Source organism: Enhydra lutris, unplaced genomic scaffold (genome assembly GCF_002288905.1).
Source record: "Enhydra lutris kenyoni isolate GAN:26980312 unplaced genomic scaffold, ASM228890v2 scaffoldscaffold110, whole genome shotgun sequence".
Classification (NCBI taxonomy): Eukaryota; Metazoa; Chordata; class Mammalia; order Carnivora; family Mustelidae; genus Enhydra; species Enhydra lutris.
In genome coordinates, this window is record NW_019154194.1 from 322,755 (window position 1) to 348,176 (window position 25,422).

Below are 25,422 nucleotides of genomic sequence, written 5' to 3' on the forward strand. Positions count from 1 at the left end.
AAAGAAAACACTGGGGTCAGGAGTAGCCCAAGAGGGAGGGGCTAAGGTTTGGGCATGAGACCCACAGCAGGCTCCGGCCCCACCACTTGCTGACCGAGAAGACCTTAGGCAAGAACCTCGATGATTCTCACTGGCTGTTTCTGAGCTGTGACATTCACTGTATTCTTAGGGAAATGCTTCTGAACCCTTTGCCCCACTGCCCTGACCTACGCCAATACCTTCCAAAGTGCCCTCTCTAGCTAGACAATGGAGTTCCTCCCTACCTTGTCAAAATTTACCTGTCCCGTGTCCTGCCTGCTCCCTCTCCATCCCAGGGGACTGCCGGTTGACGCGGGGGTTCAGAGCAGGGAAGGTGGGGGCAGTGGCCAAAGGGCATGAAACCCAGAGCTCAAAACCACAAACGTGGCACACAGGCTCAGTCCAGGAGAGCTAGAGCTTGAGTTTCTTTCCCTCCCCCCGGCACCATCCTGCCTGGGGACAGAACCCGTATCCTCCCAGTCCCTCGCTGCCACCTCCAGCTGGCCTAGGCTCAGGGCTGGGATCACGGATTGGATCTGTCTGGGAACTCGTGTTCGGAGTCGTCGAGGAAGGCCTGAAGCAGCAGTCTCTGGGCGTCCTTGACCGCCTCATCCAGAGACGTGCGGAGCCTCTGGTAGATGGTGGCGAAGGAGTTGCCACAGTTGGCCAGGGTGCCGAGGATGGGCACGTTGAGGAGCTCCTGGGTGAAAGCAGAGGCATCCCGGGAGGCTTGGCCCAGTCGTTCCACCACCAGTGCCTCGGTGGCCTGGGTCTCCGGGCCCTGTGCCGCCTCCAGGATCTTGTGCAGGGCTTGACCCGTCTGCCCCGCCAACGTGGCGAGCGAGTCCTTGTCCAGCCCGAAGCTGCAGCGGTAGCCTCGCAGGGAGTCGAGCGTGTGTAGGTCACACACCACATCCTGTACACCTGGCACGGGGCTCGGGTTGATGCCGGAGGCCACCGCAGCCACCAGCCAGATGTGTTGCCGCAGCGAGGCTGCCTTCTTCTCCAGGATGGGCTTCGAGACGTTGGGCAGGGCCTGCAGAAACGCATGCTGCTTGTGGCTCTCGAGCTCCTCCACCATCATCTCCTCCAGCAGGTGGAAGTCGTACTTGCCCAACTCAAACATGGAGAGCAAGAAGACCTTGGGGTCCTGCAGGCCCCCCGCTGCAGAAGACAAGAGCACCATGCCGTTTTGGCGCCAGAGCAGGCCCCGAGGTCCCTACAGCTGCTGAGGAGGCCGAGCACTTGCCAGGAGCACGGAGCACCCGGCTGGAGAGTGTGGGCGCCGCCCCGGATCCCAGCCTTGCTCCCTGCCCCCCCACCCCCCGCATGGCCTCGGGCAAGTTACCAAACCACACAAGGGGGTAACTACCTACCACCTAGGGAAACCGGTCGGTAAAGTGAGTGCCTGGAAGCAGTGCCTGTGGTAATCCTTTAAACGCTAGCTGCCCTCAGCCACAGGTGCCGGCGCCCCGCAGGCACGTAGCATTTGCACGGCTCTAACTTGGCAAATACACGAGCCAGCGCGCCTCCCATTTCCTTAATGCAGATGATTGGTCTCTGTCACCCGTGCCTGAGGAGCGCCAACTCTCGGGAAATGAATGGCAGCTGTGAGCCTCACCCCACCTCGGGGCCCAGCTCGGTCACACGGCGTGACATTGGACGACCCCTCTCCCCTCCTCGGGCCTTGGCTGGCAGAGGCAGGGGAAGGGGCAGGTGACCCCTCCAGAACCCACCCGCCTGCCCCTCACCCTCCAGCCGCCGACAGCAGTCATCCCGGATCTGGCTGAGCACCCTCTCCTCCGAGAAGGTGCTGGGGCGCCGGCTGCGGGAGGCGGCGATGTCCACGTCGACCTTGGAGCGGATGAGGTAGAAGCGCTTGCCGCACTGCCGGAGCTCACGGGCCAGCTGGGTGTGGTGGGCGGCAAAGCTCTCCGAGCTGATGATGATGAAGAAGTCGTAACGGGCCGGCAGCACCCGCTGGAGGTATTTTTCCGCCTGGAAGGTGGGCGCGCCGATGCCCGGCAGGTCCCAGACGACGACGTTGGGGTACTTCGGGTGTGCGTACGGCTTGGGTCCCACCGTCATTTCCACCACACCCGTGTAGGCCGATTTGGGGTCCTCGTCTCCCAGCCCCCTGATGGCATTGACAAAGTTCGACTTGCCTGAGCCCGTTTCCCCTGTGATGCCAACATCCAGCCTGGCATTCTCCAGCGAGTAAAGGGTGGCCTGGAGCTTGGTGGCTACTGCTGACATGTCCCCTGCCTCGAAGACTCCCTTCAGAGTGCTGCTGTCCCCCCATAGCTTCAGTATCTTGGACTGGCTGAGGCTCAACGGGAAGACTCTGCTCGCCATGGGCCCCCCGACATCCAAGCGTCCGTCTTCAGGATCGATGACCTTCAACAGGACAGGTGAGGGAACGTTTGCCCTCCGTTCTCTCACCACTCAGCATGCCCCAGTACTTGAGGCATCGCCAGCAGTCGTACTGAGAGAGCAACCATATGCCAGGCCCGGTGCTAAATGCTTGAGTTCAGTTCACTCTGATTCATCACTGCCAGGTTCTCCTCCTGGAGTATCTCCGAAAACCCCAGCAGCCGGTAAGGGAGATTCCCTATCTGCGTTTGGAAGTGAGAGGAGGAATCAGATGCCCAAGGCCCCCAGCTCGTGCATGGAGTGTTGGGAATGGGTTGTGGGTCTTACAATGGTAGAATTCAAATTTTTTTTTTTTAAGATTTTAGTTTTAAGTAATCTCTCTGCCCAACATGGGGCTTGAACTCACAACCCTGAGATCAAGCAAGAGTCGCACGCTCCTCTGCCCTAGCCAGCCAGGGGCCCCTAGAATAAAATGCCTAAGTAACGCTGTATGACATTTACTGGGCGCCAAACACCGTGATCAGCAATATAGGGCAGTGATGAAGGGCCAGGCCCATCATCATCACTGACACTGTGTACCCGGGACCAGCCACTGTTCTAACCACAAGCATCATTTGATGAAGTCCCCACTGTGCAGGGTAGGAAACCAAGGCTCAGGGAGGTAAAAGCCACTCACCAAATGTCTTCCAGCCTGCCCTGGAGCCAGGACGTGGCCCGTCCCCCTCCAATCCTTTTGCCATACAGCCTCCCCACCCCATCCTTGCGCAGCCGATCACCCACCGTGAGCCAGGCAGGACCTCTTTGGGCACTGCAGCTCCAACACCAAGAAGAGAGACTCGACAGGACGGGCCTGGAGCACTGTGAAGACGCCACCCCCACTGTCGCTGGCTTCCCAGTACCCCCATCTGCTCGGGAACCGCAGTGCGCGCCTCCACGCACCCCGCCCAGCCTCTGAGCCTTGGAGTCCTCATTGGTGTGACCTGGGGCACCAGTGCTGACACTGGGAACGCAGGACAGTAACTAGTCCCAGCCGTGCTAGGGACTTGGGTGACACTGGGTGGCTCCTGTCCCCTTCTGCAGCCTTTATTTCCCCCATCCGTTCCGTTCCGCACCTGTGAAATGGGTCGATGACTCCCCAGGGCCCTCCAGCTCTGTTTTAGGAAGACTAAGGGTCTTACTGTCGACGAGGTTCGGAGGCCAGCTTGGGAAGAGCTTGGAGAATAAGGCTGCACTTGGTCTTTCTCTGTGGGTAGCAATGGGTTTTCAACAGGGAAGGGAGAGGTGCGTGGTGGACATTGAAAGCGCCCCCAGTGGCCTTTGCGGGATGAGGCAGGGGCAAGAGCCGGTGCAGAGGGTGAGGCCTGGGCTAGAACAGGGGTTGAGGTGCTGGAGATGGGGGATGGGAAAGGGAGAGATGGCGGCAGAAAGGACAGGACAGGGTGACCCGTGGGTCTTAACCTTAGGACCCTTGTGGGGAGCATCACTACTCACGCCTGACCTTTCCATCCCAGCCACTCGGGGCCCAGGAGTCCTGTGTTTAGGATGATGTCTGAGGGTGCACAGGTGTAGGGATGTGGGCTGTGTTTTTGAGAACAGATTTGGAGTGGACCATCCCGTCCTCATATCTGGAAGTCTGGGATTTCCATTATTCCATTTCCACTATTATAATTTCCATCATCCCCACACCCCCTTGAGTGCAGAAAGGTCCAGGTGAACCCAAACGTAGTCCTGGCAGAGCCAATGGGAAGGCCTTCTAAGAAAGGAAGAATCCTGTTGCAAAGCCCAGAGCTCTGCGGCAGAGAGGACTGGCACCCCTTTAATCCTCCGGGGGAAAGTGGCCCCTCCTTGTCTGGAACTGTTTTCTAGGTTCAAGGTCATTTGAGGCCCCCAAATAAGGCATGAACCCTCCCCAGATCTGGGAATATCCATAGGCGGTATTTGTGAGTACCTAGGGGTGAGGCCACCTCCCCTCCCCTCCAGTCCCTGCTCTGCCACTGGCCTTGTACACAGCTGCCAGAACCTTCTTGTGAATTCCCGGAAACTCACCTTTCTCTGCACCTAAATCCGGCCCTTCCCCGACCGCTTGTCCAAGCCCACAGAAGCCCTAGTGGCAGCCCCTGTCCTGTCCAGAGTCCCTAATCGGGTAGTTTTTAACTTTCTAAATATGTGACCCTTGACTTGGCATGTGAGGTTGGGCTTGAGCGTGTAGCAAGGGGTCAGGTTCACTTTTGCATTCCCACCGAAGAGCCAAGGGCAGAGCGAGCGCGCACCCGGGGTTTGATTTTGCAGACACAGATCCCCTTACCCCATGTTGCCCACCCCCAGGGACACCTGCAGCTATGGGCATCTCTCAGGAGTCTCCCCATCCACCCCCCGCTGTCACCCCAGCTCGGGGCCCCTTGGCCTTCAGCACAACCCCAGCCTTCGTGCACCCACACAGCCAGGCAGACACGGCAGGTCCAACTCCAGTCAGCGGGCTGCCCACCACCTCAGACCCACAGCATCAGAATCCTGGACACTCACCCAGGCCCCTCACACTCACACACCAGAAAGCTTATCACCACACAGGTTCCCACACACACACCAGCACGCTCTCCAACACGACCCGTTCTAGGTGGCAGGATTTACCCTCAGCCCCTTGTCTCCTCCGATGGGCAGAGAAAGGGCCCACCAGCCTTCCCGCCACCACAGGCTCCCCACGGAGGCCAGCACAAAGCCATAGGGCCTCCCCCCCTCCTTGGCCCCCCACACCCACCGTCACTCACTGGCAGCAGGGCTGGCCCAGGATGTCCCACGTGTCCCCCACCCTGTTTAACCGGTTGCCAGGCACCATTGTGCCCATCCTGGGCACCGATTGGCTGCCCCTCCCCCCTCCAGAGGAGGCCTGTGGGATGCGGGGCTTCCTGGAAAGGGACCGAAGATGGCAGCAAAAATAAGTACCATTGCCAGCCCCAATCTCCACTAAGTTGACGCCTGTCTTGGATCCAGGCCAGGCTGTCCCGTTGCCCCACAAATCTCCCTTGGCTACCAGGGGGCCAGGGAGAGATCTCCCACCAAGGCACTCTTGGCCTGCCGTCCACACCCTGAAGCTCTCCCCGCCCAGAGCCAGTCCCATCTGGTTCAGTGTGTCCCACAGGCCTCCCGGGGTCCCTCCGCTCCTCCCCCCCACCACAGTGACAAGCTCAGGCCCTCGGCGCACACATTTCTAGCACACAGGCTTTGTTAAGCTGGTTTTGTTAAGGCTTGGTCTGTGGGTGAGGCAGGGGGTGGGGCCGCACGTTCACTTCTCTTCCGACAAGTCCCGCTTCTTCCAGCTGTCCAGAATATACTTGAGGAGGAGGCCAAGCTTCCGGCGGGTTGAGAGCGGGGCTTCCTCGCAGCCCCCCTCCCCGGAGCCCCGCTTCTCCACGCCATTGTCGCCGGCCGCCTCCAGGCTGACCTCAGACGGCGGCTCGTCCTCCTCCAGGGCCTTGATGCGGACCCGCTGGGCGTCCTCGGCCATCTCGTTGAGGCAGCCCTGGAGCATGGTGTAGACGGTGCCGAAGCTGATGCCGCCGGCCACCAGGGTGCCGAACACGGGTATGCCCCTCTCGAAGGCGCGGGCCACCCGCATGGCGCCGTCGGACGACTGCGAGTAGAGCCGCAGGACCGTTTCTGGCGACACCTCGTTGGCCAGCGGGGAGCGGATGACGGAGCGCAGGTCCCCCGCCTGCTTGCCCACCTGCTCGGCCAGCTTGGCCAGCGAGTCTTCGTCCAGGCCGAAGCTGCGGTGGTAGCCACGCAGCGAGCGGATGAGCAGGGCGTCGTCGTAGGCGGCCGCCAGCCCGGGCACGGGCAGGGCCTGGATGACTCCCGACACCAGAGCCGTCTTGAGCACTTGCTCCTGGAGCATGTCCTTCTTCTTCTGCAGGGCCTCCAGCGAGATGTCGGGCAGTGAGAGCAGGCCGGCGTGGCGCCGGTGGGCCGGCAGGTCATGCTCCCAGGTGGACATGAGCAGCGGGAAGTCGTAGCGGGCCGGCGACAGGTTGGACACGAGGAAGATGCGGGGGTCGCTCACGCCGGCCGCCCGCAGCCTCTCGGCGCAGTGGTCCCGGATCTCCTGCAGGGTGGCCGCCTCGCTGAAGCCCGACGGCCGCTGGCTGCGTGTGGCCGCCAGGTCCTCGTCCACCTTGGTGCGCACGAAGTAGAACTTCTTGCCCTGGCGCAGGATCTCTGAGGCCAGACGGGTCTCCACGGCCCCGCAGCGGCGGGGGGACACCAGCAGGAAGAAGTCGTAGCGGCCGAAGTCCACTTGCTTCAGGTACTTGTCAGCCGGGCAGCCCGGAGAGCCGGCCCCCGGCAGGTCCCACAGGGTCACGTCGGGAAACTGGGGGTGTGGGTAGGGCGAGGGCTGCATTGTGGTCTCCACGACGCCCGTGAGGGCCGCACCGGGGTCCTCGGCGCCCAGGCCACGGAGGGCGTTGATGAGGGAGGACTTGCCAGCGCCCGACTCGCCTGTGACTCCCACCTCCAGGCGGATGCTCTCCGAGGAGGCCAGCAGCTCCCGGAGGCGAGAGGCCGCCTGCGGGAGGTCGCCCGACTCGAAGGCCGTGCGCAGGGCCTCCAGCTCTTCCTTGGCCATGAGGATGGTGGTCTCCTCCTCCCCGGGCACTGCTGGCACCTTCGAAGTAGCCATGGTGACCAGCGGTTCGGAGGGCACGGGAGCTGGGGGAGAGTCACGGGACGCGTGGTCCTCAGCGTCTGCGGGGGTAGAAGGGAGCCGTTCACTTCTCCTGGGCCTTGGTGCAGGGTAGGGAGAGAGAGACACCAAGGACATAAGGGCAGACCCTCTGGCCCACCCCTTCTCAAAAAACCCGGGTACAGATCTGGCACGAGGTGGGGGGCTTTGGGGTCTCACAGGCCCAGGCTCACATCCCATCCCTGCCCCTGACTTGCTGTGTGACCTGGGGCAGAGCGAGGCACCTCTCTGAGCCTGTTCCTCTGCATAAAAGGCATAGCGAGTGCCTCCTGCAGTGCGTGGGAGTCTTCAGGGAAAGGGCCTGATGGCCGCCTGTGGCCCAGGTGGTCACACAGGGACCCAGGCTCGGAAGGCTCAGCTCTCAGCTTAATGCTCTGCTGACACCGACTGAAATTCTTGCGGATACTTGAGCCAGGGGCCTGTGTTTTCATTGGGCACCAGGCCGCACAAATGTGGTAGCCAGGGGCGGAAGCCCAGCACCCGGGCCCAGGCCAAGCACACTCTGCTCCTGCCCCTGCTGCCGTTGGGGGCAGCGGGAAGGGGTGGTGAGGGGGACCCCAACCCTGGAGCCAGACCCAGGCTCAGACCCTGGCTCCCTTACGTACGGGCTGAGTGACTGGGGCAAGTGACTTGAAACACTCCGTCTCCTTCCCCTCATCTGTAAGATGAGGCCAGTCACTGTGGTAACAGCAAACCCCTCCTCGGGTCTTCGAGAGTTAAGTGAGTTGATACATAGAAAGCATTTGAAACAGTGCCTGGCTCGCAGCAGGGAGCCGGTGTTACCAACCTGGTTAGCATTCCTAGCTGGGTGACTTCAAGCTGTGTGACTTCTGAGTGTACCACAGAAGACACCCTTGCTATCTCACGGGGCTAAGGCGGCCTGTGAGGGTCGTGAGCTCACCCGTCTGGCCCTAGGCCAGAGTTCTGGGGTTCAGCTGGTGGACGGAGCCTGGCATGAGGGGATGCCCAGACACTGGGAGTCCTTCCCCTTAAACACCCAGCCCTGCCCCGGTGGCCAAGGTAAGCTCACACTAGGGATCACTGTCCCCATCAGACAGAGGGACCGAGGCGCTCAGACCACACAAGTGAGGTCCCTGCACGGAGGCCCAGCCAGGATTCAAACTTATTTCCCTGGGCTCCCTCAGCCCTCTGAAGCTCTCCGTTCGGCTACATGTCTTTGCCTCCCTCTTTGCCTCCTGGCTGTCCCTGTCTAACCCCCACAGAAATTTGTCCTTATTACATTATTCCCACCAGGTCTGCCCCCCCCCCCCCCCCCGATGGGGACATTTCTCTCGTGCTATGCCCACTCTCCCTGCACCCTGTCCCCGAGCCATGGAAGGATATGGCCCAAGGAGAGGAAAGCAGGTGCGGGGGCAGGTCCCAGGGTCAGGCAGCCAGGGAGCTCGGGTTGGTCCTGGCAGCCCCCGCCTCCCTTCACCCACAGGGCCCAGCCAGACTCACCCGCCCTGCAGGCTCTCCCTCTCCCCTCACACTTTCCCCGCTGGTGGGGTCTCCTCTCCTGTTAGCCCAAGGCCAGACCCGTTGCTAGGACCCATTATAAGAGCAAGCAGCAGCTATTGGTCGGCCAACCCTAGCGCAATAATGTGACAGTGATGTCAGGGGGCGGGGTCCCACTGTGGGGCAGGGACCCCCTCCCCCAGCTGCTCCGGCGGCCCCCCTCTTGGTCACATTGGGCCCTCAGTCCCCCCCACCCCCGACAAGGGACCGAGAGAGATCTTTGTAACACCAAGATGTTCACCACCCTTCTGTGCTCTCCGTCACCCATAGGACACAGTCCCAGCTCCGCCGCCTGACATCCAAGGGCCTGACCCTGCTCACCACCCACCCTCTATTTCTTCTCCTTGCAGGGGACTGTTGCCCAAAAAGCCATTCACGTTCTCTTCACACTATCTACTCACCTACTGTCCCACGGTGTGCGTGCCCTGAGGCTGCTGGCTTAGGTTCGCCAGTGCTGGCTGTGGGGACAGGCCGGGTCTGCAACACACACAAGGTCATTGCCAGCACGGCTCTGCCGGGTCCTGGCCAGGACTCCTGCAGTGCCACAGCCCAGTTCACCATCCGGTGTCCAGGCCTCTCCTTGCCCCGCACGTTAACGTCCTCTCCTGCCCAGCCCAGCCCGTTCAAATCCCAGCTCTGTGCCCACTCTAGTGTGACACCCCAATCCCCTCGGTCCCTCTGCCTCCTCTGCTTCCTCTCGATCACTGAAGGTGGCAGCACTGTGACAAATGGCGAGGTGGAAGTAGGGAGCACTGTGAATGAGAAGCCAGGCTGAGGCAACGGTCCCCGGGACAAGGCAGAGTTGGAGTTGGGGAAAGAGACTCCCCTAGAAAAAGTAGAGAGAGAGTCCAGCAGAAAGACAGAAAGGACCAGAATCCACCTCAGAGAGAGTGGGGGGAGGACCTGTCAGAGGCATCGGTTATGGAGGGGACGAGAAGGTACAGAGCCACGGGATGGGACGGAGGCACAGGGAAGGAGCTGGAGGTCAGGAGATGAAAAAATACTTGCGGACGTTCCCAGACACCAAGCACACAGACCTGGATTCTTCCCTAAATTCACAGACACGCGCACCAGCCCAAGAGGGAGAGCAGAGACCCAGACCCTCCAATACAGGTCTTACAGGAAAGCAGAAGTTGGGCCGACGTGCAGCCACACACGTTCAGGCACACACAGCCCTGCGGCCACAAGAGACTCCAATACACATGGACAACATGCACGGGCCGTGGCCCTGGGAGCCCACCTCCCCCTTCACGGGCCTCATTCGTTCAGCCCCCGCTCCGGATCCCCAGGCCCCAGCCAGCCACGAGCCAGTGCCCCAGAAGTGCTCAACCCCAGGCTCTGCCCTCAGGGGCTCCAGGTCAGAGGGAAGGGAGATTGTCACAGCCTGGGGTGACCGAGGGCCAAGACAGAGCCGGACGCCTGCCGAACTGCCTCTGACGCAGGCTGGCACGCTGCCAGGGGCGCCACTACCTGCTCCTGAGAGTGCCCGCCAGGGGGAGGCTGCAGCCTGTCTGCCAAGCCTTCTCTTCGCTGCTCATCCATCACACTAGCCTGGGCAGCAGTGACCGAGATCGCCCTGGGCTCTCTCCCATGTGGGAGTCTCGTCCATCTGCAGACAGTGATGACCCAGCACTGCGATGGAGGACTCCAGAGGGCTGTGGGAACGCCAAGGGGATACCTGGCCCCGCCTGGGGGTGAGGGAGGGCTTCCTGGAAGAGAGGGCAGCTGAGCTGAGATCTGTGAGCCTGATGGCCTGATAGGGAGTTGCCTCCCAGGCCAAGGGACCAGCTGGTGCAAAGACCCTGATTCGACAGAGAGTTCCCATTTACCCTGTAATTCACATGGTTATTTGGTCATTCCAAGAACATCTGCTGAGACCTAATAGCCAAGTCCCTGTACAGGTCCAGAGGTGAGACTCGAACTCATCCCTGCCCTTACAGGCCCCACAGGCTGCTGTGGGCGGCTGACACAGCCACACACGAGGCAGAGCGCCCACCGACTGGGTGTTTCCAAAGTGCCAGGCGCCGTGGGAAGCCCGTCAGACGAGGTAGCTCATTTAACTGGGACTAGAGTTCTGTTCTCCCACCTGTCATCCCCAGACAGACATAAAACGCAGGAGCTGAGACTGGGATCGAGAGGAAGACAGAGACAAATGAGATGAACGCATTTATTCATTCCTTCTTTCCATGGGCTCCCTGTATAATCAGATCGAAGGTGTCACTGGGTGTCGGCGCGTCGTTCTCCATCTCCCCAACAAGGGCACGAATAGTAATACGAGTCTGACACGACATTTCCTTGTCACTTAAAATTTTTATTTTACACTTACTCTTTGTAGACTAACGTAGACAGTACCGATTTTTTTTTTTTTATCGTGCATCACTTTGTGGGTGTATCTTACTAGGAAAATACAAGGGAAAAATTGGCTAAGCTGTTGCTAACCACAGAGTCTGACGCTGTTGGATCACTTCTGCCTCTGAGCAGCGGACACCCCTGCTTTCCCACACGCCACACCCTCCCGTGCCATCAGGAGCAGGGACGATGCTATTAGAAGCAGCTCATTATCACCTCAGGCAGTGATGGCTATGTCACAATGACTGCCTGGCCCACGGTGACTGTTAGGTGCCATCCCCGGTGACTCTTCCTGATCTCAGAATTGTCAAAACGCGGGGGCGGGGCCGGGGGAGCGCGTCTTAGAATCAGTGAAGGTGATTCCTGAGTGTCCACTCTGTGTCTGCCAGGCTGGCAACAGCAATGACAGCGACAGCCCTTTCCCACAGGGGGGCAGTTTCCACAGCATATGCTTGCTGAGCCCCGAGGACCTGTTGGTTGATGTTCGGAACCCACCCAGCATAGGACTCACAGGAGTCCAGCGAGGGAGACAGAACCCTCCCCTGACAGTGACAACCCACAGGGGCAAAGTAGGGTTGGAGTCCCCGGATGAGCGTGAGAACCAAGGGGACGCCTGACCCAGCGCTGGAGAGGGTGGAGTCAGGGAGGGCTTCTTGGAGGAAGTTCATTCACAGAACACACACCTGCTGAACACCTGCTTTGTGCCAGGCCCTGCCTCCCTCACAAAACTCCCAGTCCTCTGCCTCCTCTTCTTCCTCCCGTTTCTCCTGACTGCTCCCAATCCTCCTTCCCTCCCTGTCCTCCCCGTGTCTCTTCAAAAGCCTAAAGCAATTCCCTGGGAACGTCGACACATGTGGTCTTCACCTTGTCTCCAGTCACCATAGTCCTGAGGAAACCGGAAGTTGGTCCCCAAGGACTGACTGACTTCCTTCCTTCCTTCCTTCCTTCCTTCATTCCAGTACGTACTGGCTAGACACAGTTGTAGGCACTGAAATTCAGACAGCCCCTACCCTCGTGGAGCTTATATTTTTTGAAAGATAAAGATAATAAACCAAAATAAGGTAGTATCAACAGTGAGAAGAAAAAAGAACAAGAAAGCAAGGATCAGGTTGGTTGCCTGTAACTATGGCCGCACATGTTGGCTGGTGCATGCCACTCTTCCCACTAAGAGTGGGAGTCTCTGGCCTCTATTCTTAAACCTGGGCTGGTCTTGTAACTTGCTCTGATCGATGACATATAGCTGAAGGGACTTGCTGGGACTTGCAAGCTTAGGCTTAAGAGGTGGCAGCTTCTGCTTTCTTTTTCTCAGAACGTGACCTACCAAGTAGAGGTCCTCCTACCCAGCTGGAGAGATCCCATGGAAAGACAGAAGCCACCCAGCACATTCGGGTCCCCACTGACTTCCAAATGAATGCAGCTGCAAGAACCACCCCAGCTGCCTCCACATGGGATCAGAAGAACCAGCTGAGCTTAGAATTTCCCACTTGTGGGACAGACTTGTGGGAAATCAAGCATTGTTTTAGGCCACCAAATAGCCAAGTGACTTGTGGGAGGAAGTGTTCTATTTTGAAAAAGTGGTGCAGGAAGGCCTGAGATAGCGACATTCTGTTTGAGCCAAGGTCTGAATGAAGTAAGGAAACAAGCCATGTGGACGTCAGGGGGAAGAGCATACCAGACAGAGGGCATGGATATGCAAAAGTCCTGAGGCATAATTGAGTCTTGTGTGTCTGGGGGAGAATCCCAGTGGCTGGTGTGGTTGGGGCAGAGTGACCCAAGGAGAGAGTGCTAGGAGATGAGGTCTGAGAGGCAATCAGGGCCCAGATCTCATGACAGACCACACTGAGGATGTATATACCTGCTACCTGTGGCTTTCATCGAAAGCATTGAGGGCCTTTTGAAGAATGTCATGAGAGGGGCACAGGGATGAGGCAGGGATCATTCTGCTCTCAGTGACACAGTTTGGTTAGAACTAGGGCCAGGACTATGGCCAAACAAGTGAGACACTGGCCTTGGGTGCAAAATATAGTGGGGGTGCCAAAAAACTGTTATCGAGATAAATGATATTATAATGTAATATTTTTTTAAAAACAAAAATTAATGCAAAAATCCATGATATTGGGGCGCCTGGGTGGCTCAGTGGGTTGAGCCGCTGCCTTCGGCTCAGGTCATGATCTCAGGGTCCTGGGATCGAGCCCCGCGTCAGGCTCCCTGCTGAGAAGAGAACCCTGATGTGGGGCTTGATCCCAGGATGCTGGGATCATGACCTGAGCTAAAGGCAGAGGCTTTAACCCACTAAGCCACCCAGGCACCCCAATCCATATTTTAATGAAGAGGATCCCAAATTTTTTTTTAAAGATTTTATTTATTTATTTGACAGACAGAGATCACAAGTAGGCAGAGAGGCAGGCAGAGAGAGAGAGGGAAGCAAGCTCCCTGCTGAGCAGAGAGCCCGATGCGGGACTCGATCCCAGGACCCTGAGATCATGACCTGAGCCGAAGGCAGCGGCTTAACCCACTGAGCCACCCAGGCGCCCCAGGATCCCAAATTTTTAAATAAAGGCCAGCACCATGCTGAGCCATGTTGGTGCCTGAAGCAGAAGGAAAACTGTCCACCCCTGGCTTTGCTGGAAGCAAACTCATCAATGATTTTTTTTTTTTAAATCTGCATCTTGGCTTATCACATTTTGTTTTAGAATTTTTTTTTTTTTTTTTTTTTTTGAGAGAGAGGGAGAGAGAGAGAGCATGTGCATGTGTGCGTGCAAGCACAGAAGTGGTGGGAGGGAGCAGAGGCAGAGGGAGAGGAAGAGGGAAAGAATCCCAAGGAGACTGCACTGAGCACAGAGCCTGACACGGGGCTCCATCTCATGACCCTGAGATCACGACCGGATTTTAACTTAACTGACTTAACTGACTGAGCCACCCGGGTGCCCCTTATCACATTTTCGATCAAGAGAATTTTCATGCTTGACAGTTTCTTTTGGCCAAATGATGATGTTAAACAAATTTTAACTGACTGAAATAAAATTATGTTAAATTCTTTCTTGGTATAAATAAAATACTTTAAAAGTAATGTGAATTTTAATATGCCCCTCTTACATTTTTTCAGTATTTTTTCCCAACTACTTTAGTGTTCTGGGGAAAAAAAATATTAAAAAGAAGCCAAAGTATGTATACAGGGCCTTTTTCATCAGGTTTCAATATGGCTCAGCATGGCACTGGTCAAAACCCCAAGATGGGGGTGCCTGGGTGGCTCAGTGGGTTAAGCCTCTGCCTTCGGCTTAGGCCATGATCTTAGGGTCCTGGGATCAAGCCCCCCATCGGGCTCTCTGCTCAGCAGGGAGCCTGCTTCCCCCTCTCTCTCTGCCTGCCTCTCTGCCTACTTGTGATCTCTGTCTGTCAAATAAATAAATAATAATAATAAAAATCTTTTAAAAAACCCCACAAAACCCCAAGATGTTGCTGAGAAGGGTCAGGGAGATAGGGCAGGTCTGTTTCTTGACGGTGGTAGGCAAAGAGGGAGGGCTGGAAGTCAAGGTCTGTTTGCAGAGAGATAATCAGGTGCTCCCATGAGAAGGTCAGGCAGGCTAAAGAAGAAACACAATCGAGGCCAAGCTTGCATCACCTATTAGTGAATTAAAAGCACACGTTCCTTCCAACCTACATCCATCCTCCTGAAAATCTATTCCATAGATGTTCAAGGGCTGAAGTAATTAAATTGACCACTTCCTGGAGTCTGAGGGGGGAAGGGATGTCCAGGGGGCCTCACCTGGGTAAACGTGACATGGTGACACCAGGGAAGGCAGGGGAAGTTGCTCCTTGAATCACCCCCCACCCTCCCACCCCAATTCACCGTGTCTTTTCATTTTTAACTTTCGATTCCCCTTCTTTTTTATTTTGTTTTTGTTTGTTTATTTATTTGAGAGAGCCAGCAAGAGAGCATAAGCAGGGTGAGGGACAGAGGGAGAGGGAGAAGCAGGGTCCCCACTGAGCAGAGAGCCCGATGCCCGCTCAATCCCAGGACCCTGAGATCATGACCTGAACCCAAGGCAGACGCTTTAACCAACTGAGCCCCCCAGATGCCCCAATTCCATTTCATTTACATTTTATTTTATTTTTATTATTATTTTTTAAAGATTTTATTTATTTATTTGACAGACAGAGATCACAAGTAGGCAGAGAGGCAGGCAGAGAGAGAGGAAGGGAAGCAGGCTCCCCGCTGAGCAGAGAGCCCGACGCGGGGCTCGATCCCAGGACCCTGGGATCACGACCTGAGCCGAAGACAGAGGCTTTAACCCACTGAGCCACCCAGGCGCCCCTCATTTACATTTTAGAAGTAACTTTCAATGCATTAAAGGCCTATGTCATCCAAACTTTAAAAATGCATCTGACATTTTCGAAAGACATACAGAAATATAAACACTGCTGTCAGCCTGTTTACTGCTGGTTCCGATGGTGAGGAGGGGCAGGATAGGAACCATGAATTCCCTCAGTGGGACCGCAAATGAATAAACGTTGGTTCATCCACTCCACAGGCTGGGAAGACCACGCCAACCAGCCACTGAAAGGGGGTGAATCAAAAGACTTGGAGAATTTCCATGAGGTGCTGCTGTTGAGGGAGAAAAAGCAAGATGCAGAGAGCTGCGGCCAATATCCCATTAAAGACCCAATATCCCATAAAACACCCCTATATACCAAAATGCATGTGTCCGTGTATAGGTATCTTCGTATAAGGCAGGCATATGAACGCATCTGGATGTGTTTACGCATCAAACGTCTGTATGGGATTGTTTGACTTCGGAGAATAACACGAGGGGCTCCGGGAAGCTGTTAACATGAAATCCCAGGGAGGGGGACTCTCCCTGGGGACAGTCTATGGGGAGGAAAGAGGGGGAGGAGGGAAAAGGAAAAGGGAAAAAATTCAAAGCATGTGCATTTGTCACAAAATGACAGGTATGGTGTTCGGGGTAGCACTTATCTCTGGAGAGGAAGGAGGAAAGGCAGTGGTCAGGGAAGGGGCCGATGGGGACTGAAGCTGTTTCGAGGCTTCCTGTCAGCTGAGTGCTGAGAAGCACTGCTTACGCTGTGTTTGTTTGTGTATGTTTTAAGTAATTTGCAATAAATGTGAAAAACTTGAATAATGTACTCTCATAGGTGCCCTTATAGAAAAGTAGGAACGTACAATAAAATTAAACTCTCTGCCCAGGCTAGACTCCCTCCACCCTACCCCCCCACTTCCCCCCACCCCCATGGACTCCAGGGTCACGGTCACCAGATGGCTATTTCTTCCTGCAAGCATTTCCTGAGCATCTCTGTGGGCTCCCATCTCAGCTGAGGTGGATCATATCCTGGCCGCCTCCCCTGGGTCTCCAATCTCACAGAAACGTCTCTTTCCTTCCTCGCCACCCCACGCTCCTCTGCACCCCACCTTAAGGCAGGCATCCAGCCAGGCAGACAGGAGGCCATACTGGGTGCAGAAAGAAAGGGGCTTTGGGAGTCAAACACACATCTGGGCCATGTGACCCAAAGGGCGCTCAGCCTCCCCAAGGTTACTCGTTAAAGGCTATTGTATGCTTGCATTGAATTTTGATTTCTGTGCATGTATGGTCCTCACCCAAGGTCACAAAACTAGTAACTGGCAAAGTTGGCATTTGAGCCCAGACAGGCTGGTACCAGAGTCCACCCTCTTTTTTTTTTTTTTGAGAGAGAGAAAGCAGGGAGGGGCGGAGCAAGAGGAAGAGAGAGAGAATCACAAGCAGGTTCCACGATCAGTGTGGAGTTCAACAGGGGGCTCTATCTCATGATCCCGAGATAATGACGCTTAACCTACTGAGCCACCCAGGTGCCCCCAGAGTCCACACTCTTTTTTTTTTTTTCTTAAAAATTTTATTTATTTAGGGGCACCTGGGTGGCTCAGTGAGTTAAAGCCTCTGCCTTCGGCTCAGGTCATGATCTCAGGGTCCTGGGACCAAGCCCCGAATCAGGCTCTCTGCCCCACAGGGGGCCTGCTTCCCCCTCTCACTCTCTGTCTGCCTCTCTGCCTACTTGTGATCTCTGTCAAATAAATAAATAAAATCTTTTTTAAAAATTTTATTTATTTGAGAGAGAGAATGAGTGAGCACAACAGGAGCGCGGGTTAAGGGCAGAGGGAGTGGAAGAAACAGGCTCCCCACTGAGCAGAGAGCAAGTTGGGGGGCTCGATCCCAGGACCCTGAGATCATGACCTGAGCCAAAGGCAGACACTTAACCACCCAAGCCGCCCAGGGACTCCCAGAGTCCACACTCTTAACCACCGTCTCTCTCTTCAGTGCGACTTCCATCTGCATATCGAGATAGGCTCTTCTGACACGAGAAGAATACCGCAGCCCCCGGGGGTGAAGGGAGATCTCCCCTGAAGGCCAGGACACTCCAGGGCCTTTTGCTAATGGACAGGGACATGGGCAGGTCAGGGAAGCTGTCAGCGGCTTTATTTCAGTCTGTTCTCCCTCCCAGGAAGGACACGTAATACAGAGGTTATGCGTGCAGGCTCTGATGCACAGTGAGGTATTTCTGTGGAAAATACAACATTTGGGATTTGTTTTAAAACTTCTTGGCACAAAGCAGAAGGAAGGAAGGAGGGGTAGGAGCAGGAAGGGAGGAAGGGGTAGGAGCAGGAAGGGAAGGAGGGAGGGGGGAGCACGGAAGGAAGAGAAGACGGAGGGAGGAAAGAGGAAGAGAGAGGGTTGGAGGAGAGGAGGGAGGGAGGAAAGGAGAAAGAGGAAGGGAAAGGGGATATAATTGGCAGAATGTGGGTAATTTTTGACACAGGCGGTAGAGGAGGGGGATAGAAATCTGAAGGTTCGTTGTACTATCTACTCTTGTGTGTGTTTTGACATGTCCTGGGTCTTTAATGGGGGCAAAAGTTTCTCCTCTAGAATCAGGCAGATGTGGGTTCAAATCCCATGGCTGCCACTTACTAGGACTCTCTCCTGTGAGCCTCCATTGTCTCTTTCACACAAAGAATACGTAGTACAGCTGTCGCGATGATTAACACCCCAGGAGGTGACTGTTTCCATCCGTTGAAAACTTAAGATGTGCCAAGCCTTAGGCTTGGCACACCTGACAATAATGGGGGGTCGAACTGTCACTACCTCCCTCTTCCAGATGGGAACGCAGGGCTCAGAGATGCTCTGAGACTCTCCCAAGGCCACACAACACATCACTCCTGAAGCCACACTACAAACCCAGGTCTGAGTACAGAGAGCTTAACCACGATGCTGTCTAGGGCAACGGCTTTGAGATGCGTGGCTCTATCCCCCACATTTGCCTTCCTTTCCCTCTGCCATCTTTGGACTAATCAGGTTGGGCCAGGGGATGCCCAACGTCTTACAACAACACGGTTCTTTCCCAATCACACGGCGCGTCCACTGTGGGTGAGGCTGATGGATTCTGTGTGGAGACTCCCTACAAGGACATCTCTGTCCTTCAACACCAGGCCCACTGACCCTACAGTCCACAGGAATCCCAAATCAGTAGCCCCAGATGAGTCCAGCGACTTGATGGGTGACCTTGAGGTGGAGACTCAGAGGGCTCTGTCCCTTATATGCAAAATGACAGTCTACGATGCCCACGTTGTAGGGCCTTAAAAAAGATAAATGATCTGAAACACTGACATGGCACTCACCACACATTGGACTTCCTTCCCTTTTCTCTCTCAGCAGGATTAGGAAGTGAATGAATGTTTGTGTTCCCCCCAAAATTCACAGGTGAACGCCTTAGCCCCTCAAGGTGATGGTATTTGGAAGTGGAGTCTCTGAGAGATCGTTTAGAAGAGGTCACGAGCGTGGGTCCTCGTAATGGGATTCGTGTCCTCACACGAAAGCGGGGAGACCAGAAGGAGCGCTCTGTCTCTGTCACATGGGGCCACAGCGAGGGAGTGTCCACCCGGGAACCCAGGAGGTGGGTCCTCCCCAGAACCCGACCACACTGGCACCCTGACCTCCCATTTCCATCCTCCAGAATTGTGAGGAAATGTCTGACGTGTGAGTCACTGAGTCTGTGGTGTGTGGTTATGGCAGCCCGAGCTAAGACAGGCTGCCTCTACACAACCACCATCACTGAAAGCTTAGCACCTGCCAAGCACTATCTAGATACATTCACTTTTTCAGAACAACGACTATTCCTGTGGTATAGACAAGGAAACCGGGACTGAGAGAGGGGAAGGGACCGGCCCAAAGTCATGGTTCCTCACCTGTGGTACCTCATTTCCATATCTACCCCTCTCTGGCCTGTCACCATGAGGCTGGGAGTTGGAAAACCACATTTCCCAGGCTCCTTTGCCACCTGACCTTCGCAAAGAGGAAGAACTCCAGGTCAGAGGGTAAAAAACGCGCCTCCCCCACTCCTGCTTCTGGCAGCATCCATGGAACTGGCCATGGTACCTCCTGCGTGGCCCCAGCCCTGGCCACACACAGCCTGGGTGGCTCAGTCACTGAAGTGGCCAACTCTGGATTTCAGCTCAGGTCATGACCTCGGGGTGGTGACATGGAGCCTGGAGTTGGCTCAGCGGGTAGTCAGAGCCTGCTTGAGATTCTTTCCCTCTCCTTGTGTCCCTCCCCCTGCTTGTGGGCTTTCTCTCTAAAATAAATAAATCTTTAAAAAAAACAAAATAAAAAACAAAAAAGGGGGTGGTGGGATGCCTGGGTGGCTCAGTGGGTTAAGCGTCTGCCTTCGGCTCAGGTCATGATCTCAGGGTCCTGGGATCGAGCCCCGCATCGGTCTCTGCTCAGCAGGGAGCCGCTTCCCCCTCTCTCTGCCTACTTGCGACCACTCTCTCTCTGTCAAATAAAATAAAATAAAATAAAATAAAATAAAATAAAATCCCCATTCTGTGCAGAATCTGGGGGCAGCCATGTGCCTTATGAGAGGCAGGGGCCTCTCCCAACCCCAGAGACGGAATCTTGATTAGGTGAAGTCAATCAGGATTACTGTTCCCTTGAAAACCTGGGGCATGAGGAAAGGCAGCCAGGGGACAGGATTTCTGGGAAGACTAAGATGGAGGCCCCCTCCTCCACTTGGGGTATGGTCATATGAGGCTGTGATACTGGAGCCCCAGCCACCATCACCCAAACCCCAGCATGCTGAGGGTGCCCGGACAGCAAGCTAGGTTCTCAGTGACCCCTTTGAACAGCTGAATTAATGACCCCTGGGGACCCCTACCTCCATTCTTTCTGTTTCGATATATATTAGTGATTTCTTACTGCTGCCTCGGGGCCTCTGCCTTTCCGGTTCCCTCTGCCTGGAATGCCCCCATCAACACCCCACACACCTGCATGGCCTCTGCCTCACCCCCTTTGGGTCTTCACTCAGAGGTCACCTTCCAGAAGCCTCATCACGCACCCCTTCTGTGGGCCTCCCCATTCCTCTTCCCTGCACTGTGTTTATTATCTGTCCCCCCCGCAACCGGAACATAACCCTCCCGCAAGCAGAGAACTTTCTTTACTAGGTATCCTCGGTGTCTAGAACTGTGTTTGTCGCATAGCACGTGATCAATAAACGTTTGTCCAATTAGCACGGAGTGAATGCTTTCGGTTCTTTTTGTTGGACTTTGTATTACTTTCAGCGGAAAGCAGGTGGTTCCTGGCCTCCCGCCTCGCGCTGAGTTCCCCATTTTTACCTCTCAGTTCAATCCTTGGGTACAATGCTGGCTCGAAAATGATATTCACTCCAGACTGAGCATTTGCTCTCATGCCCACTCTGGCTCCCAGACACCGTCATCTGGAGGTCCCCTTGGGTCCTGGCATCCCCAGAGGAGAGAGCAGACCACATCAGGGCCCCATTTGAGGCTGCGATGGAGAAGAAGGAAACCCAAACCACTTGACATTGTGAGATGCGATTCATTCAGATTTGGTGACAGCAGGGAGACTGAGCCCAGACAGAAGAGGGCCTGTGGTGGGGGTGGAAGGGGTGCTCTAAAACCCTGGGAAGGGGGTGTATTTGGTCCCAAACTCTATCTTGGCTGCCCAAGACTTTGCTAGAGCCTAAAGAGGGAGACAGAAGGAGCTGCTTCCCAATCCTCAGGAAAATGGACACAGCCCTAGTCTGAGGGAGTTAGCTGGTGTTGGGGACCTCCTAGTTTGAGGAAGGAGGCTTAGCCTTTGGGGCCCAGGGAGCTGTCTCTAGTCTGAGGTCTGAGAAAGCACAGCCTAGTCTGAGGGAGGAGGTATAGCCTTTGGGACCCAGGTGTTAAGAAAGAGGACTAGCCTTAGGGAACCCCTTAGTCTGAGGGAGGAGGCTTACCCACCCCCTCTGGTTTTGACTTTTCTCACCAGAAGCTTCCAGACATAGAAATACTGGAAGTAGGGGGAAGCCAGGGTGCCATCTAGCGATGTGGAACACAAGCAGGGTTAAGTGGCTGCGGGGCAAGGGTGGTGTAGGCTGGGCCTGCTCAGGACAGGGTCACGGCACCCAGGCCCACCAGCAGCACAGACAGGGCGAGACGGAGGCCGGGTGGCACGCCGGAGTGGCACTTGGAGTCCATGACAGCCCGCTGGCTGGTGCTGCAGTGCGGCGGGAGGGCCAGCTGGTGGCCAGGCAGCTCCAGCAGCCCTTCGGTGGCAGGGGGACCGCACAGGTCCCGGGAGCCGCAGCCGTGCATGCTCACGCTCTGGCCACCTGTGGAAACACGGGGGAGAACGTGCATGAGGACAAACACAGGCTGGTGTCCCCGGTGCCCACGTGTACCTGCCACTGCGCGCCACGCCCCCCCCATCCCCATGCCTGCGGTTCGAGGGGGCCCCTGACCAAGCCCATTTCCCTGCAACTCTCTTCAGCCCCATGGGTCCTCCTGTCTCCCCAGGTCGGACAGAGCCCAGGGATGTGCCAGCATCACTGACACCAAGTTTTCGTAAAAGACAAGACTGTCCCATCCAACAGGAAATGTGCGAGTGGGCCAGCCCTGGAGGTCAGGGAGGTCCTCCGACTCCTGTCCTTCGGGAAAACTCACCAGAAAATGCTGGGTCCTCAGGCTGGGGCCTGGTCCCTCCGCGTCTTCCATTGTTACTCTTTGTACCTTACATGTATGTTGTAGGCTTTCTTTTACTTGTATTCAGTGCTCATAATACTGGATGTATTTTTATTTATTTATTTATTTATTTGACAGAGAGAGATCACAAGTAGACAGAGAGGCAGGCAGAGAAAGAGAGAGAGAGAGAGAGAGAGAGAGAGAGAGAGAAGCAGGCTCCCCGCTGAGCAGAGAGCCCCATGCGGGACTCGATCCCAGGACCCTGAGATCATGCATGACCTGAGCCGAAGGCAGTGGCTTAACCCACTGAGCCACCCAGGCGCCCCAATACCGGATGTATTAATGACTGAATGTATTAATGACCCCGGAGGCCACTCGACTACACACACCCCTCCAACGGACTTGGCAAACAGTTTTCTCCTTCCTTTGCCTCCTCAGAGCCATATTTATGACGGAAGATGGCACGATGTGATACATTTGTATATAACTATACCAATGTAACTGGTTTATTGGGGATTTGGTGGGGGATATGAAAGCAATCCGGTCTTATTTTACTAACAAAGAACACCTCACCACAACTGGGGCTTGTTTTTTAAGTCCTTATCTTTTAACGAAATGTATGGAAATCTGTAGGATTCAAGAAAGATGGTGTCTGAGGTTGCATTGAAAATAATGTGGGGCAGGGATGGAGATGAAACTGCATTGGCCACGAGTGCATAATTACTGGGGTTGGGTGAAGGGGATTTATTCACAGGGGACCTATTAAAGTGTTCACTCTTTTATTTATCTTTGACCCTCTCCATAAAAAAAAATTTTTTTAAGCCTTACAGCACGCTCTGTATTTGTCTCTGTTTGCCCTGAACTAGAGTATGTTTCCTTGCGGTCATGATGGTCTCGGATTCACTGAAGTGCTATACATGGCACTTACTATGTTCTAGAATTTTCTTTTTTTTTTAAGATTTATTTATTTGAGAGAGAGAGTGCAAGCGGGGTGGGGGGAGCAGAGGGAGAAAATCCTCAAGCAGACTTCCTTACTGAGTGCGGAGCCCAGCACAGGGTTCGATCCCACAACCCTGAGATCATGACCTGTGCCGCAAGCAAGAGTTGGACACTTAAGTGACTGAGCCACCCAGGCGCCCCTGTTCTAGAATTTTCAATACAGTAGCCACTAGCCACATATGGCTACTGCACACCAGAGATGTGGCTGGTATGAACTGGAATGGGCTGTGTGTATAAAATCCACACCAGATTCCAAAGGCTTAGCAGGAAAAAAATGAATGTAAGGGATCTCGCTTATAATTTCTCATACTGACCGCATGTTGAAATTACAACTGTTGCGTATATATATAAATAAGATATTAAATTAATTTCATCTGTTACTTTTTACTTTTTAATGTGGCTCTTTGGAAACTTTACATTCTATTTTTTTTTAAGATTTTATTTATTTATTTGACAGACAGAAATCACAAGTAGGCAGAGACGCAGGCAGAGAGAGAGAGGAAGAAGCAGGCTCCCCGCCGAGCAGAGATCCCGATGTGGGGCTTGATCCCAGGACCCTGGGATCATGACCTGAGCTGAAGGCAGAGGCTTTAACCCGCTGAGCCACCCAGGTACCCCTGGAAACTTTACATTCTACATGTGGCTTGCGTTCTATTCCTTTTGGACAGTACCCATCCAGGAGTCTCATGGACTTAGAGACCCCCGACTCCGGCATGCCCGAATCCAAAACCGACGTGCTCAGGCTCACTCTCAAGCACACACGTGCGTGTACACACACACACACACACACATGCACACACACACGTCTATTACCTTCTACAAGCACCAGGTCCAGCTGGACACACTCCGTCTCCCCACTGGGACACTGCACATAGAAGGAGGAATTGCAGGGCCCCGGATGGCCGCCCGAACATGCGGGACACAGGAACTCACTCAGGGTGTGTGAGGTTGGCAAAACTTCTGTAGAGGGGAGGGCAACAGTCAGCCAGGAGGACTCTCAGAACCTCCAGGGCCTCCTTGTACTCACAGACTCTCCCACAGGGGGAGGACCTTCTTGGGATTTTCCACTTAGCTGGGGTCAGGGTGCCTTCAGGCAGCTGGGGAATGGGGATGGTCCCGCCAGCCTGCCTTCCTCAACTCGGGGCAAAATCTCCTCCAAAATCACCCCACCACCACCCTTGGCCACTCGTGACTGCTTTCTGGTGGCGGTGTACCGAGAGGAGTGAGTTCTTGGCAGTTGCCTTGGCAACAGGTGGAGTTGATCCAGAAGCCAAAGTCGGCGCTGTAGGTGAAGGCAGAGACAGAGCTGCCAAATTTGCAGTCCTTGGAGACCACGCAGGAACCACTTCTCCAGACAACAGAGTCACCTTTCTTTGAAGCTGGAGAGATGTGGAAGTCAATCCACATGTGAGGAAAGGTGATCATGAGCCAGCCCCTAACGAGAAACCCCCCAAACCCCTCTCACTTTGCTTAAGATTACCCCAATACGCTTGAAGCCTATCACTGTTCATCAAGACACAGAACACCTTCTTCTGCCTTCTCCTGCCAGGGATCCAACGAACAGGGCAGCTTTGTAGCTGTGATGTCTCCTGATCTATCTATGAGCACCTCTCGGGCTTAGCCAGAAATTTCTCAAGGATCCCAGAAATGCCCACCACTGAGCCTGGTACACTCTCCCTACTACCCCGACTCATGTTGCTAGAAGACAGAGAAGAGCCAGTTTCCAGTTCAACCCCCACTTCCCGTTTACAGAAGAGTCTAGTTTTTCCCTTTATGGGGCAGACCGACAGGGGCCTCCTTGCCCAGAATGTTTTCCTAGATACCAAGATAGCTGCAACCGAATCTCCCATCCCCCATGCTTTTCTGTATCTTACCCTACCACTCACTCCCCCACCAAGAGGTGGGATCTGTTTCCTCACCCCTCAAATCTGAGCCGGCCTTGTGACATGCTCTCATCAAGAGACTGTGGCCAGAATGACATGGGGCCAGTTCTAGGCTTCTCTCTTAAGAAGTCCATGCTTCCCACCTCTTCCTTCTCGGAACCAGCCACCACACTCTAAGGCAGCTCAGTGAGGCTACTGACCGATGACTGACCACAGGCACAGAGACCCCGCAAGGTGAGAGGCTGGACTGAGCGTTCCAGCCCCAGCCAGGTTCTCTGCACAATGCTGAACCTCATCAACCCGCAGAACAGGGAGAAACAGTTGTTTTTTTGAGCCAAAAAGTATTTTTTTTCATTTTCATTTCATTTCATTTTCATTTTCATTTTTTTCTCCCACCAAATCCCCTCCCAGAATAAAATTTACCCTCTTAGGCTTTTTTAAGTGTTAACTGTATTTACATTGTTATGCAACACACCTCATGAAATTTTTCATTTTGTAAAATGGAAACTCCCACCATTCTGTTACTTTGACTACCCTAGGCGTCT

The 25,422-nt window shown here is 55.0% G+C and overlaps 2 protein-coding genes across 2 annotated transcripts; both read right to left on the reverse strand.

Moving 5' to 3' along the window:
• Nucleotides 1–541: 541 nt before the first annotated feature.
• Nucleotides 542–2,373, reverse strand: LOC111139517 (interferon-inducible GTPase 5-like). The gene is made up of 2 exons (XM_022491804.1): nt 1,770–2,373; nt 542–1,182 (listed from the first exon to the last, which is right to left on the reverse strand). Exons 1-2 carry the CDS (start codon nt 2,371–2,373, stop codon nt 542–544), a joined length of 1,245 nt encoding a protein of 414 aa, XP_022347512.1.
• Nucleotides 2,374–5,601: 3,228 nt separating this feature from the next.
• LOC111139527 (interferon-inducible GTPase 5) lies at nt 5,602–8,668 on the reverse strand. The gene is made up of 2 exons (XM_022491820.1): nt 8,591–8,668; nt 5,602–7,131 (listed from the first exon to the last, which is right to left on the reverse strand). The coding sequence occupies exon 2, from the start codon at nt 7,064–7,066 to the stop codon at nt 5,672–5,674; it is 1,395 nt and encodes a 464-aa protein (XP_022347528.1). The 5' UTR covers nt 7,067–7,131; nt 8,591–8,668; the 3' UTR covers nt 5,602–5,671.
• Nucleotides 8,669–25,422: the final 16,754 nt, after the last annotated feature.

What these genes read in the sequence shown, in the direction of transcription:
- LOC111139517 (XM_022491804.1), bottom strand. Translation starts at nt 2,373, where the DNA reads ATGGCGAGCAGAGTCTTCCCGTTGAGCCTCAGCCAGTCCAAGATACTG. An exon ending in CTGCTGTCGGCGGCTGGAGG is followed by an intron (nt 1,183 to 1,769) that starts GTGAGGGGCAGG and finishes TGTCTTCTGCAG; the next exon opens with CGGGGGGCCTGCAGGACCCC.
- LOC111139527 (XM_022491820.1), bottom strand. Translation starts at nt 7,066, where the DNA reads ATGGCTACTTCGAAGGTGCCAGCAGTGCCCGGGGAGGAGGAGACCACC.